This window comes from Electrophorus electricus, chromosome 8, assembly GCF_041902795.1.
Source record: "Electrophorus electricus isolate QZ-2024a chromosome 8, ASM4190279v1, whole genome shotgun sequence".
NCBI classification, from domain to species: domain Eukaryota; kingdom Metazoa; phylum Chordata; class Actinopteri; order Gymnotiformes; family Gymnotidae; genus Electrophorus; species Electrophorus electricus.
The window spans coordinates 28,284,583-28,300,000 of NC_137504.1; the positions used below are offsets into that span (position 1 = coordinate 28,284,583).

General features: G+C 44.2%; 1 protein-coding gene across 4 annotated transcripts in view; it reads right to left on the reverse strand.

Moving 5' to 3' along the window:
• Window positions 1–15,418, reverse strand: part of garnl3 (GTPase activating Rap/RanGAP domain like 3) — a 70,891-nt gene that overhangs the window by 8,894 nt on the left and 46,579 nt on the right. For 3 of the 4 annotated variants that reach the window (XM_035527474.2, XM_035527476.2, XM_081718852.1), the window contains 9 exons: window positions 11,575–11,683; window positions 9,506–9,551; window positions 9,307–9,413; window positions 9,004–9,119; window positions 7,649–7,771; window positions 5,395–5,469; window positions 4,767–4,881; window positions 3,368–3,394; window positions 1,287–1,391 (listed from right to left, as the gene is read on the reverse strand). In XM_035527474.2, coding sequence (XP_035383367.1) covers window positions 1,287–1,391; window positions 3,368–3,394; window positions 4,767–4,881; window positions 5,395–5,469; window positions 7,649–7,771; window positions 9,004–9,119; window positions 9,307–9,413; window positions 9,506–9,551; window positions 11,575–11,683 — 823 coding nt within the window. The remainder of the gene's footprint in view (window positions 1–1,286; window positions 1,392–3,367; window positions 3,395–4,766; window positions 4,882–5,394; window positions 5,470–7,648; window positions 7,772–9,003; window positions 9,120–9,306; window positions 9,414–9,505; window positions 9,552–11,574; window positions 11,684–15,418) is intronic. The other variant, XM_035527475.2, reaches the window with a different exon arrangement.

Here is a 15,418-nt window from a genome sequence, read left to right on the forward strand (position 1 = left end):
CTCCCCAATTACCCACTACCTGCGCGCTAATTTCCTGTCCTGAGCAGTTCACTCTACTGTTATAGTGTTTTGTATTGTTTATTGTGTAGTGTTGAGTATATTTTGCTGCTCACCCAAGGCTTCTGGATGGAAGAGAGGGAATGGTAATAAAGTGACTTTGACTTTAGGTGCAAACCGAATACGCAGACATATTTCAGTTTCATACATGAATTTCTCAAGCAGAGGAAAAAAATGTTTTTTAAAAATAATGTATTATTGAACATGGGTAAGCTAACTAAAGTTTTAATTTAGTTTTTGATGAATGATGAAATAAAACCAGTTCATGGTAGTAGTCTAAGGCTTTTGGACCCTGGTGTGTGTAAATATCATTATGATAAAAATGTCACACGGAGCCAGGCAACAAATTGCGGCAAAGCAGATTCTTGAAACAAAATAAAAGCCCTCAACCAATGACTTTTTTCAGTTAATACTCAGCAGACCAAGACCCTGCTGCAGCCTGATTGGATCCAAATCTTCAACCCTCAAAAGTGCTGTTTTCAAACTGAAGATTCTTAACTGAAGGCAATAATCTTTCACTAAGCTGTAGCATTCAGGCTAATGCCAGCAGCATTTGTGTGCAGTCTCCTGGTTGTGGTGTATGATTGGATTACCCAAGGACTGTAATATGGAGGTAGTGGTAAGTATTATTCTTTAGATGGTCTAAAGGACAGTGTGGCTGCTAGACTGAACTTTGTGCTACTATTGGTGAGATTACTTTAGCTGTTATATTCTGTTTGGACAACTTTTTTTGTTTGTGATAACCTGGTGGCCAATTAAGGACCTGTCTCGTCGGTGCTAGAGAATTGCTAATGCAATTTGCTGGTTTGTGAAAGTCTTGTCACAATAAACAGTAGGTTGCCTGGTGATGAGGGCTGCAGAGAATTCATTATTTTCCTCCAGCAAAAGTTCCTTGCTACTGTCTACTTCAGGTGCTTGGGGGTGCGGGGGCATTAGTTAGATATTAGTTAATATTAAGACAACGTCTGGTACTTTCCCTTACGTCTCTGTAACGAGCTTTGAGTCTAGACTGCACGTCTAAGTGTATGTGTGTGTGTGCTTGTAAGAATGAGACGCAGGTGTCGAGATACTCAGGACACAGGGGTGGACTATCTGGCATACAAACACTAACATATTCACATGTGCCGGTGTATATGGTTGAAATCACACTTCGTCTCCCTCTTTGACGTCCCCTCCCTGTGTGCCTCACTCAAACACACACACGCCTCCAGCCAAGTACACGCACGCACCTTTATCGGCCCTTATGATGAGAAGGTCCAGTGGCTCGAGCACATGCATCTGTTTGACTGTGAGGGTCTTGTCGAACACTTGCACCGGAGGAAGGGACGAAGAGTCTGCCCCCACACACAAAGCAGCACAGCATCTTGGGCTTACTGAGTGTACTTAACAAAGCACTGGCAATCACGTCTCTAAGACACTTCACATATGATAGGTTAAAACTTCAAGTCCCTGTTTAGATTACAAACACTATAACATTACATTTGGTTTGTATTTGATTATTGTAAATTATACTAGAAATGATAAATAATGCCTTGCAAAAGGCAATCCCCTTATGTCTACAGATTCATCTGGATTACAAATGACACTAATATATTTTGTGCTGTCATATTTTGTTTTAATGACTTCAAAAATTAATCCGTTCAAAATTACTGACTTAATTCATTTAAATACATTTTTTATGTAAGAAAATATTTTTTCATACATATGTTTCTTACATTGGTCTTATGCAAGAAAATATTCTTTTATAAAACTTACTAATGAAGATACAATTAACTTACTCAGTTCTGGATAAAAGACCCCCTTTAATTCAAGTACCAAGAAAAATTAAGAAACATTATTTAATAGTACATCACAAAGCTCTGAAGGAGCAAGGGAAGGACAACATCAGGAGCTCTGTGTACAACTGCACCGCATGAGAGGGGAGCTAGAAAAGAACCATTACAGAAGAAATAGCACAGCGCAGAAGAGCTGGACTTTGCCAGACAGCCTTAGGCTAAGGCCACACCAAACTGACACCAAAGAACCAACGCTAACTAACGCTATCTAATGCTAACTTGGAGCAACTGCTGATCGCCTTCCACCAGCTCGCTGTCGGCCATGGTGTGTATTTAGACTCTAACACACCAGACTACAGCTGATGAAGAACAGGTACGAATGTTCCGAGCTTGCGCAAAAGGAAATAATTTCGAAGGAACCCGCTGCTTCCCAAAGGTGCAGGCTTCTTAGAAAGAGTGCACCGAGTAACTTCTTGAGCTTCAGTTCCTTCCTTAAAACTGCATACAGTAATGCCAAGGCAATGACAAATGTTCCACCTGTTTTTTAGATAGTCAGTACAACAGAATTATTTTCTGTGTAGAAAAAAAAATAATAATTCAGACTGGACAGCCAATTTAGACTGAACAACCAATCAGGAACCTCCTTAAGACCAACCACCATAGCCAATTCAACCTGCAGTCAGCCAAAACACTGCTGATGAGGACCAATTCGAAAAAAATAAATAAAACGGTACGGAAGACATCAAACAGGCGACAGTCGATCACCAATGCCATCCAGCAAGCCTGACGCTGTCCGTCAGCGCTAGTCGGGTCAGGGTGACCCTAACCTTAGAGTGACTTAGCTATAGCATGGGATAGGGTTTTGTGGACAGATTAGGCAAAACTGGACCTTTTTTGGCAAAGATCGGAATGCTTTATGTGGTGTAAACCTAACACTGCATGCTCCTCAACAAGAGAGTATGGGGGTGGAAGCATCATGTTGCATCATGGATGCTCCTCTTCAGCGGGGACTGGTCATCTTGTTCTAATTAAAGGACTGATGGATGGTGTAAGTTATAAGTAGATACTGCAGGTCAACCTGCTTCAGTCTGCTAAAAATACTAAAGCTTGGGAGAAACTTCCCCTGGTTGGGAATTCTGGTTGGGAATCTATGGCACTTTCTGTAAATTGGCGTCCATAACTGAACAACCTGGAGCAAATCTGCCAGGACCAATGGGCAAAAATCCCTTCAAACAATGTGCAAAGCCGGTAGACTCTTACCCCAATAGACTTAAGGCCCCTGTTGCAGCAAAAAGTGACATCATTCACTTTGACTTTACGAGAATATTGGTTTGTAAGACAAACAATGGCTAGAACAAACTATGTAAATGTTTGTTCTGGATGAATCTGCTGAGTTATAAAGAGGTTGTATACTTTTGCAAGGCACTGTATAAATTGTGGATTATTTTGGGTTTCCAGTGTTACAATTAAAATGAATTATTCAGCATTAGTGTAACTACATTGAAGTCTGATTGGAAAGAACTGATGTATTTTACCTGCATTGCAGAGTAGTGGGTCTGATGCTAAAAACAAAGACAAACAAGAAGTGTCTTACAGGGCAGAATTCATGGCATTACAACATAGTTTGGTTCATATTATTAGTGGCTATCTTTTACTTATGGGACATTTTATGATTTGACTTTTCAATCAAAAATTTCGACACTGGGAATTGGTTGAGTGTTGGAAGAGACCTGCCATCACCCAAAACTCACTGCAAAGCCATTGCAAGGGCCCAAATAATTACACCACTTTGACTTCACTGCTCTGTGTCAGTAAACCTTTTTGTTCATACAGAATTCATCTTTCAAGTTTTTGTTTGTTTTTTTTGGTTCACTAAGGTAGATGTTTTATTATCACACGTTCTACTTACCGGTATTCTCCTTTTCCTTAGCGAAAACTGAATCAAATTAATGGTCTGCTCAAAATGAAAGTCTCAAACTCATGAGCAACATAAATCTCTTTAGCAGTTAATCTACTTATGAAAGCATGAATTCTCCAAACTGGTACCTGCTACTTCAGGACAGCATTAAAACATATGGACTTTGATTATGTACAGTAAACAGGAAACATCTGTGACCCAAAGCTGTATGCTAATTCATGCAAAGAGGATTATGGGAAATGGTCTGTTTTCATTCCATGACAGTGGTGTCCTGCTATAAAGAAGGCATTGTGTTCTCTGCACATGCGATAAGTTCATCGCCGGCATGCGCAGATATTTAACATGATCTCGTGGTGCCGTTAGGTGTGCTACAGCTGTTGCGGTGCCACCCGTGTGTCGTGGCCACGCACGCAGGTTGTGCGTACATGCGGCACGGGCTGCTCGCCCGTACCCCCTGCGCTGTCGTTGCCAGGGTAACAAGCCCAGTAAAAGCTCAGGAACTCTACACCACTGGGCTCGCCGTGACACGGGCTTCTCGCCGCGGCCTGTAGCCTGCTAAATATTACATGGGAGTGTGAGCAATCGAACAGTGGGAGAAGTCTGGTTTTCTGAATGAATGAACCTCTCTGAATAAACTGAATAACTTTGTTGTTGATATGTTGGTATACAGAACTCTGGCAATATGGAGAATACTGGTAATATACTACCAAACTTCAAGTGCAAATATGCTGTGTACAATATGTAGTTAATCTATTATACTGTGATCCTAAGTTGCATGATGCTGTTACACTGGCACCCTACGCTTTATACTGTATACAACAGCTGAAGGTTGTGCATAGTGTCATTACAGTGTATCTAGAGATTGCACTCAGTATTGCAAAAGTATGAATTTACATTTGAAACTGGAGAATAAAACTGGAATTATGCTTTTCCTACAGCAGAAATGCCACTTATTTCATAACTGCTTGGGCACGGCACCAGTTAGCTGGCGCTGACCTATAATGAAGTACTCTCACCTTCTAAGAGCATGACCCCCGCGGACTCCGTGGCGACCAGGAGTGACTGACCCCAAGAATCTCCAGCCACAATGTCGTATGTAAAGCTAGTGCAGAAGGACTGAGACTCCCATGGCTGTGGAAACCACACACACACACACACACACACACACACACACACACACACACACACTCACACACACACACACACACACACACACACACACACACACACACACACACACAAACACACACACACACACAAACACACAAACACACACACACACACACACACACACACACACACACACACACACACACAAACACACACACACACACACACACACAAACACACACACACACACACACACACACACACACACACACACACACAAACACACACACACACACACACACACACACACACACAAACACACACACACACACACACACACACACACACACACACACACACAAAGAGAACTCAAAAGATGGAAGCTCCCTCTCCCACACACCTCCAAGCTTCTCTCACACACTTACTCTCCCACACACATTCTCCTCCACACACCTCCAAGCTTCTCTCACACACTTCCTCTCTCACAGTTGCTCTCTCACACATCCTCTTCCTGTATTCCTCTCTTTCTCTCACCTCCTTTCTGCAGAGACCCGTGTTGACTAGACTGGTAGGAGCATCCCCACGGACTATGGTCTTCAGCTTCAGTGCCTGGAAAGATGCACAGACAAAAGAAGATTTTTCCCCTAAAGAAATGTGCCAGATGTTCGGAGATTAAGCTACCTTAAAAGGTCTTTTCACACCAAGGACAAATAATTCACATGAAAATGCTGGATGTCAGTTTTGTTCGCGAGCTTCAGCACGAACTGTGAAACTTCCACAGTCACAGTCCATCATTTTTTTGTTTGTTTGTTTGTTTTTTTATTGGAACCAGTTCAGTTGCTTACATTTGCAAAGCAAGTGTATTTATAAAGTGTATTTATTCATGACTGAGGTCATTCAAAGTGCTTTACAAAAGAGAAAATACAAAGTTTATAAAATTGATTTCAAAAGGATATAAAGAAAATGGAAATTTAAAAGTTTGATTAAAACATGATTAAAACAACAGATTTAAAGAAAAGCAAAGAAAATTAAATTAAATTAAATTAAATTAATTAGAATAATAAAGATCCATTATAGGATAGAATTGCTGTAGAGCTAAAAGAACAGTGTTTTAAATGAAGCTGAAACCCTGTCAAATAAGAACGTTTTTAGTTAAGATTTCAAAGTGCCTAGTGTCAGGGCACTTATATCTGCTATCACCTGGTGCTGTCTAACAGCAGTATAGTAGCTCTGACATGTTGTACTGTTTACCTTTGGCACTGTTCCTAATGATCTGAGAGTTATGCACAGCTCATGTTCCTGCAGCATATCAGAAGCATGCTGGTCCTGTTAGAAGCCCATTACCGTAATCCGTCTCGTTAGAAATAAAGGCACGGATGAGATTCCCTAGGCCTGCTTTAGTCAGGAGATCTATAACTTTGTTAATGTTCTTAAGATGATAAAATGCTGAGTTAGTAATTGGTTTGATATAACTGCTAAAACTGAGATTAGAGTCCATTAGTACGCCAAGGTTACAAGCTAGCTCTTTAGATTTGAGGGCTCTCTAGACAGACAGCTAACCGAAGCCTCTGTTTACTGCTTCTGAATATAATCATAATTTTATCTTTATGTAACTGCAGAAAGTAGATCTAAAATGTGCCTGTAATGACACAGCAGAGTTTGTGTCCAGATAGTTTCTGTTTTAGCTATGACAAGTGGACATAGGAAGTGCAAGTCGAGGTTTAGGGAACACAAACCGTTTCATCGATATGACAGCAAACAAGAATCAGAACAGGAAGCAATGAGAAACACAAAACAGCAAAGACAAAGCAGTCAAACATGCGTACAATCAAACATGCATACAATCCCAACGAGGGAGACAGAGAGGACAATAACTGACTCAAGCAAAAGAAACGGGAAGAAAGCGTAAGAGCTGTAATGAAGGACTGGGAGGAGGAAGAGGTAAGGCTGGACACACTAATAACAGGAGGAATTACAACACGTGGGAGCAGGACATGGAAGGAGGAATTACAACACGTGGGAGCAGGACATGGAAGGAGGAATTACAACACGTGGGAGCAGGACATGGAAGGAGGAATTACAACACGTGGGAACAGGACATGGAAGGAGGAATTACAACACGTGGGAACAGGACATGGAAGGAGGAATTACAACACATGGGAGCAGGACATGGAAGGAGGAATTACAACACGTGGGAACAGGACATGGAAGGAGGAATTACAACACGTGGGAGCAGGACATGGAAGGAGGAATTACAACACGTGGGAACAGGACATGGAAGGAGGAATTACAACACGTGGGAGCAGGACATGGAAGGAGGAATTACAACACGTGGGAGCAGGACATGGAAGGAGGAATTACAACACGTGGGAGCAGGACATGGAAGGAGGAATTACAACACGTGGGAACAGGACATATAGAAGGAGCACACGTCACCACGCTAACAACACAAAAACAAAGCACCGAGGACGTAGAGGAGGGGAGCTATTACATTAGAACAGGCTTGTCAACGTTAGGAAAAACGCCCAAAATAAAGTGCCATACCATTTGTTTGTCATAAATACTACTGCATACCATATTTCAAATGTCTTGTATAAATCTTTCAACCAATAAAATTCAACCCAGGTTAGGTATCCCAGCAGTGGTGGTCGCCTTCAAAACTGACTGTATTCTTGACACTCTTTCATCTCCATGACAGGCACTGCCTTGTGTCTTAACTTGTCAAGCTGTTTGACTGTCCTGTGTGCTTGTACGTGTGCCCACGTGTGCCCACGTGTGCCCACGTTACCTGGCCTATCCGGACAAACTCAGCCTGCCGCGCCTCCTCCTTCTTGCGAGCAGACTTGGGCGACTCAGGCAGCACGTCGCTAAAGGACCGCCGATTCAGCATGTTCTGAGGAGAGAAGGGAGCCTACAGGAGCAGCAACACACACACACACATACACACACACACACACACGAGCAGGTCTGAGAGGAAAGATGAAGAACTGCGTGACAGAGCAGAGTGAGCGCATGAGCGACTGACAGAGCAAAGTTGGGGCCACAGGAGAGTGAATGCAGGACATTGATACACTACAGGGTGTGTCCTGAGAAGCACGCTCACCGCAGGAACTTTTCAAGATGACTCACAAGAAATAATAATGTGCTGCAACCTTTTCAGGCAACTGCAGCCAAAGGTCAGAGCAGCACCAAAACCACAGACTGTCCTTTGGTCATAGGTGGCACAAATCTAAGATGATCAAAAACCATATTTGAATTTCTTCTGACTAGTTGAGCTGAGAATGTTACATTGCATTAGAAACACAAGAGGCACATATGAAGCAATCACTAGAACATAAATGGAAAAGGGAATAATTTATTTAGGTCTAAACAAAATAACAAAGTAAACAACATACACATTAAACACAGACACATAATCATAGATGAATAATGAATTTAGTAAGGTATGTGTGTTCTATGTGGTTCACAGGGAATGTATTTCAGCAGGTACTGCAACTGCTAAGCCTTGCAGTAGCGTAGAGCTGTCTGTAAAGTACCGCGTGTGAACAGGGGCAGGTGGCACAGCACGAAAAAGAGCGATGGCAATGCAGAAGCTAACAGGAGAATGATGAGAAAAGGGTGAGACAAGGGGTGAGATGCTAAGGAAGAATGGAGCGAGACGATGAAGAGCTATGCCATCATGACGAGAGTCTGCCAGGCTTCGGGACGAAATGCTGCAAAAAACAGCAGTGTCAGAGATAGCAGCATCTCAGACGGCAGTGGCAGGGCCAGGAGATAATTAGCATGTCTGTGTGTGTGTGTGTGTGTGTGTGTGTGTGTGTGTTTATGTGTGTATGAATGTATGTCTGCGCGTGTGTGTGTCTGTGTGTGTGTCTGCGTGTGCGTGTGTGTGTTTGTGTGTACGTGTGTGTGTGTATGTGTGTGTGAATGTATGTCTGCGCGTGTGTGTGTGTGTCTGTGTGTGTGTGTGTTTATGTGTGTATGAATGTATGTCTGCGCGTGTGTGTGTCTGTGTGTGTGTCTGCGTGTGTGTGTGTATGTATGTCTGTGCATGTGTGTGTTTGTGTCTGCGCGTGCGTGTGTGTATTTGTGTGTGTGTGTGTGTGTGTGTGTGTGTGTGTGTGTGTGTGTGTGTGTGTGTACCTTATGCAGGTCTGGCATGAGGTCCTGGTACAGAGATCTAATCAGCATGTCGAGAGTCCTCTGACGCTTCTGAGCAAACGTGGGGGTCTCAAGAGTGGCTTTCTCTCCATTTATTACTGAACGGGAGAGGTAACAAGACTGAAACACGCGAACAGAGGGAAGCCGACAGACGTATGATGCGATGTACAGTTGCTGATTGTGTAAAAGTGATCCGTGCTGATCCCTGCTTGTTTTACTTTACTTCTGTTCGCATCTGCTATTAACGCTATGTGGTAAAAAAAAACCTTAAATGTGCAGACTGACGTTTGACGAGTAAAAAGTCCCTGAACTCCTGGTGGTCTGTGAACACTGGTGGGGAAGGAAGGGGAGGTCCAAAGAGTGGTACGCTCTCCTCAGAGAAAATCTTCAACCTGCCAGAACACCAACACCATTATGTGTCAAACTGGGTCAGATCATCCCAACATGGCTACATATGACAAGACTTACAAAAACAGAAATGTACCTGTAGCTGTCATTCTGACTGTTATATCTAACCAAGGCAAAAATATCTGTGAGGTGAGTTAAGGATTTAAATAAATAATAAATGTGACTGGCTCTCTTTATATAAACTCATACAGGAGAGAACCTGAAAGAGACTCTAACGGCCCGGGTGCCGCAGGGCGCGGGACAGGGCCCGCAGACTCCCTTGACATTGTGAAGCGTTTAATGATATGAAACATGAACGACATTGGTGGCACTCACACATAGTAACGACACTGAACATGAACACAAACAGTCAAACATCAACAACAAAGATCTAAACATCAGCATGACAGAAGCAAACGATATTGACATTAACGTTAACATTAACAATGACCAACGCCGAGGCACGCACTGACAGAGGCTTAAATACACAGAGACTCGGCGGTAAACCCTGTGCAGGTGCGTGCCATCAAGGAGGGTGTGGCCACAAACGAGATTGAATCCCCCTGCACGCGGCAGGCCGTACCACGTGACTCGTTGGGGGTGGGGTGGGGGTGTACTAGACTGCCCTGAGGGAGGCAGGGATTCCCTCTGGTCAAGAGGTCTCCCGGGCTTGCGGTTCCTAGCCCGCCTCAAAGCTTTTGGTACAAGCGCCTCTGTGCGGAGGAGGACCAATGTGCCCCACAAGGACCGTAAAGAGGGTGGTTGGGTGGAGCCAGCAGGATCTCCAAAGGGCAGGGCTGAAGCCCCAGACCCTTCACTTCAGTGGACTTCCAGTGAAGGAGAGGAAGACTGTTCGGGGGAGGAGCACCACCGGAACCGGGGCGGGCGTGCATGCCCGCGTGTCCGTCGAGGCCGTGGACCACGTCTACAGGAACACAGGACCTGAAGTGTTTTTGTACAGGCGCTTCTGTGTGTGTGCGTATTTGCGCCGTCTGTTTGTAGGCGCAACATAAGGAACAGAATGACCAACCACCACAGGACGCCAGCTGCCTTGGCGCGAGACAGCCCTCCTAGCAGGAAGTGTGTAGGCACCTCCCGCACTGCCGCCTGGATCCTTGGATATTGGGGAGAGGATCGCGGCCGATGTCTGGGTCCACTCCGGAGGTGGATGGGAACACCCCCTGGAATGGGCCTGTGGCATTCAGGCCAGGGCCGAGGGGGACCGTAAAGGGGCCGGTTTGGTGGAGCCAGCGGGCTCTCCGGTAGGCAGGGCTGAAGTTCCTTCCCCTCTGTGGACTTGCCCGCGAGGCTGGAAGGGTCCACGCAAAGCCGCGGAAGCAAACCGCGTCTGGGGCGCTCTTAGAGCAGTTGGAGGAAGGAGGACCGTTCAGGGGAGGAGCACGGCCAGAACTGGGGCGGACGTCTACGGCACAGTGCCTTGCGTGTTTGTGTAGAGGCGTTTCTGTTTGCGCGTATTTGCGCTTTTTAGGTGTCTGCAGGCGCAATTGTGCGAGGAGCGTACCAGACTGCCCTAAGAGAGGCTGGGATTCTGCCATACTCCCATACTCCGTACTGCCTGGATGTGTGCACAGCGGCCTAGGGCTTGCTGTCCTGGAGAGGACGCGTTGGGAGCCACGCCCCTTGGGAGGGGCTTCTGTCACGGGACGCTCCCCCCGCCCACAAGTCACGTGGTATGGCCTGCCGCGTGCGGGGGGGGGGGGGGGTTCACCCTTGTTTGTGGCCACACCCCCTTGATGGCACGCACCTGTACGGGGCTAATTGTTTGTGTTCGTCAATCTATTTAAACCCCTGTCGATGCCTGCCTCAGTGTTGGTCATTGTTTGTTAGCATCTGACGTAGTATGTTTGCATCCAGGTTTGCATAGGCATTGTATTTGTTTGTCTTGCGGTAAGTGTCTTCATGTTCACTATTAATGTTACATGTGAGTGCAACCACATGTCCTGTGTGTTTAATGTCATTAAATGTTGCACAAAGTCGAGGGAGTCTGTGCGTCCTGTTCCACGCCCCGTGGCACTCGGAAAGTTACAGAGATACAGACAGACAGACAGACAGACAGACAGACAGATCAGGAGAAATTGAATGATAAAAAGAAGTGACTTTCCATTCATGTAAGTACAGTGCCAGCTATTCAAGTTGAAGGGATACGTGTAAAATGGGACCGGATCATAGAGGGCTTGAAGGATGGTGAGGCGTCATCTCCTTCCTGGAATACGATGGTGACAATGTCATTCCCGATATGTCTCTTTCTCTCCACCTGTGACAGGGGACAGGCAACATAAACAATATTCCTCAATTTATCCTAAAACATACATTTTGTACAGCTCATTATTATTATTATATATTATTATATAATATGTTAAATAAACATTGAATACACAAATTAATGCATCATATCATTTTAATATGAAGTCAGGAAATGTAATATCCTATTATCTCCCAATTTTGGAAATTACCATGCTTTACTGACCTCTGACATTCACCATTCACCTAATCTACATTTGCACAATACCACCCAAGTAAGTATTGACAGTCCTAGTCTGAAGATGGATCTATTCAGTAACACACCACTACAATGTTTTGCCACAATTTATATTACAAAATCAACCCAGTAATTATGAGTGCTTTACAGCTATGAGAACTAATTTCAAAATTTTCATCTTTTGTCATTTTGATTTTTTACTTCAGTGCTGAGTGTGCATGTTCGTGTTTGCAGGCGGTATGTGCAGTACATGCCCGGTTCACCATCAATACTGGTAAATGCAGTTTGACAATAACAGTGCAAGTGGTTCTCTGTCCAGGGGAGTTAAGACCTTGAGTGAGTGTAGCACTTGCGAACACTCGGACAAGGAGTTCAAGCACCACGCTCAGACTAGACGCAGCATCTGATCTGATATAGAGGGGCAGCTGATAGTATCACAGGTGGGGAGGGAGGCACGAACTAAGAGAATGAGACACAATGAGACAGATCAGGTTAACTGATGCTGTGCAAGACGAGAGGATGACAAGAAAGAGTAGTTGCTAGCCGCTTGTTTTACAGTCTGCTGTATATGCCACAGGAAAGACATGCATCTTAAAACGTCTGATAAGTCGGATAAGACAAGCCAGCTGTCTGTATAACTTTAAAAGAGCTAAAAACAAGACCTAGATTAATTCCTGCTATTTATTTGCATTACAGTACATGCCCTCCCACACAGACACACACACACTCATATCCTGTGTAGATGACAGAGACATTCATGCTTAAGGCCTTGTGACTATTTTAGTTTTTTTTTATTCAGCTATTCCAAGCCAGTGTTATTTGCACATTGCAAGAATTATGTGTGAACAAAAACCTGGAATTTTATTTCATCCTCCAGCCACTAGGTGGGGACCACTTGGTTAAGGCTGCCAACACAAATGATCTATAAGACCATAGAAGACCACGGTAGCTGATGACCAAAAAGACTTTCAGCCATGAAGAAAAACAGATCAACTGTCCAGGATGTAGGGATGGGTGTGTACCATACAACCCTTGGGTGAAGAGGACACCAGCGTAACTTCAGACAAGGTGGTCTAGAAAATCACTCGTAAGCCTCAAAATCAGAAGGGTCAGGTCAAAGATCACAGGCAAAGTCTTGGAGACAGGGGCTGAAGATTACATTTCACCGCAGTGAGGAGAAGTTTAGAGGAAAGCAAGAAGGATCTCGTCCGCAACTCAATGCCCATTCCAGAAACATGGCGGCCAGGGCTTCCAGGGCTGCAGGAAGAATTGCCCTAAATGATGATGTGTCTTCCAGAACTGCATCCACACCCTAAATGATGATGTGTCTTTCAGCCGAGGCAGCAGGCTGACTGCGAAAGGGTCCAGAGGCATCTTAATTAGTCGGATACAACCAAACTCACTGGACATCTGCTCTGCCACACTGTAGGACGGCCTGCCTGTGTGTTTGGAGGGCACTCTTGAGGGGCCACTTCACACTCCCTGGCCTGTACTTCATGTCCCTTACTGAACACGAGAATGAAGCAGAGAAAAATGACGAGGGGAGGGGAGGGGCAGAGGTCAAGAGGTCATTGACTATAGACGTGAGGCGATCAGGCCCTAAACATGACAACCACATTTAATATTTACTTAAAGACCTCCTGGATTGAAGAGGGTGGGCTTAAACAGGCCCGTGGTTCCTGCACAGTTCACTTGATATGAGATTTTGAACTGAAGATGACAGTCTACACGTTAACTTCATGGATTCATTTCAAGTCCACCATACTGGAGCCAATTCAGCCAAAATGGTCACCATTCAATATTTATGGACAGCACTGTTAATGTACTGTATCGGTTGAATAACATCTGAACTGCCGTGCGGTGAGTAAACAGAATAGGTATGGAACATGCATCCAAGCTTACTGACATATGCCCGCACTATGAGCTCATTGCGACACATTACCCTCGTATACTGTGCTTTGTTTTGTCACTGAAGCATTTCTTCACCATATGTGGTTGATTTTTTTTTTGTTTTGTTTATTTTATGACTACTAAATTGTTTTTGCTGTACTGTACTGTATCTGTATTTGGTTAAATGTAGTCTTAAATTTTGTAACGGTTAACCCTGTTGTGTTAAGACTGATTTGTGTTAAGGTCAGCACATCCTGGCCTACAGTATTGCTCTGAGAGCGCATGGGATCCTGCACCATCAATAAATTATTTTCCATTTGGGGAAGAGGTTTGCATTTGCATTTCCTCATGTCGCGCGTGTTATTCACACAGGGAAATACCAGTACATAAACATAGGGGAGCCACAATCATTTTTACCACTCTGTTGGAAATAAACTTACATTCTCATTCACGAGGCAAACTGGTTTGGAGTTTATGTTATCACTAAATTTGATGACACATGTATTGAGGTACACAACGTTTCCAGAGAAACAGGACATTTCAGACAGAGGCCGAAGTCTTATGCTTCTACGGCTGAAGGACCTCTGTCCAAAATGCCCTGCTTGTCTGGAAGCATAAATGCATATAGAAACTGTTATAGTGTCAAAGACTGAGACTATATTGAGTTAATTAGGATGGATCTGGGAGATGTTTCAGAAGATGACACAGGTGTTTGGTGAACACATTTCAGCCACGTGTACTCTGTTCCACTCTGCTTGCATGTCCTGTGAACAGCGCTGTAGAATGGCACCTTCCAGCTGGTAGCTTCCGTTAGAGGGCGGTGGCTTTACACATAGCGCTTGTTTATGTTGTTCCTTTGTTTTGCATGGGCCTCTGGGTTGCCTCCCTCGTGGCGCTGTGACGGTATCATGCGCATACTCTGATAAGTCCCTTTTGTTCCATGGAATGCTACGTTGGTTTCTTTTGCTCTTGTTAGTGCACTTTTATATTTGGTTTCGTTTTGTTCGTTCCATTAAAACTCTTTAGTTGAAGACTCGCGTTTGCGGTTGCCATTTTTCCCATATGTTCTTTGCCCATGACACACTTATTCATTTAAATGTGTTAAAGCAACTTCTGCTTTACATAGAAGGACATTCAGTCTGAATTTCCACAAAGGAAAATGTGCTCAAGTTTATTTTTTGTTTAATTTGAGTTTAATTTAAACTTTTGTTTAATTTTGTTTAAGTTAATATGTAATATGGACAAAACCAGATGAGTCAGATGACACAATGGCCTCTTAGCAGCTGCACCCCCAGTTTAGTACTTCCATTGGTCTTGAAAACTTTTGAACTTCCTTTTACTCACTATGACCACAAACACTATTTCATACTGTCACATGGCAATGTATAAAATTTTAATCTTTACTATCTTTTACATTTGAAACTACAGTTGAAAATACGGGTTGAAAATACAGCTGGGATACGGGTGGGCTGGGTGCTCTGAGATTCCGAGGGCTGGAATACGGGTAAGATGGGTGCGCTGTGATTCCCAGGGCTGCGATTCGGGTGGGCTGGGTGCTCTGTGATTCCGAGGGCTGGAATACGGGTAAGCTGGGTGCGCTGTGATTCCCAGGGCTGGGAT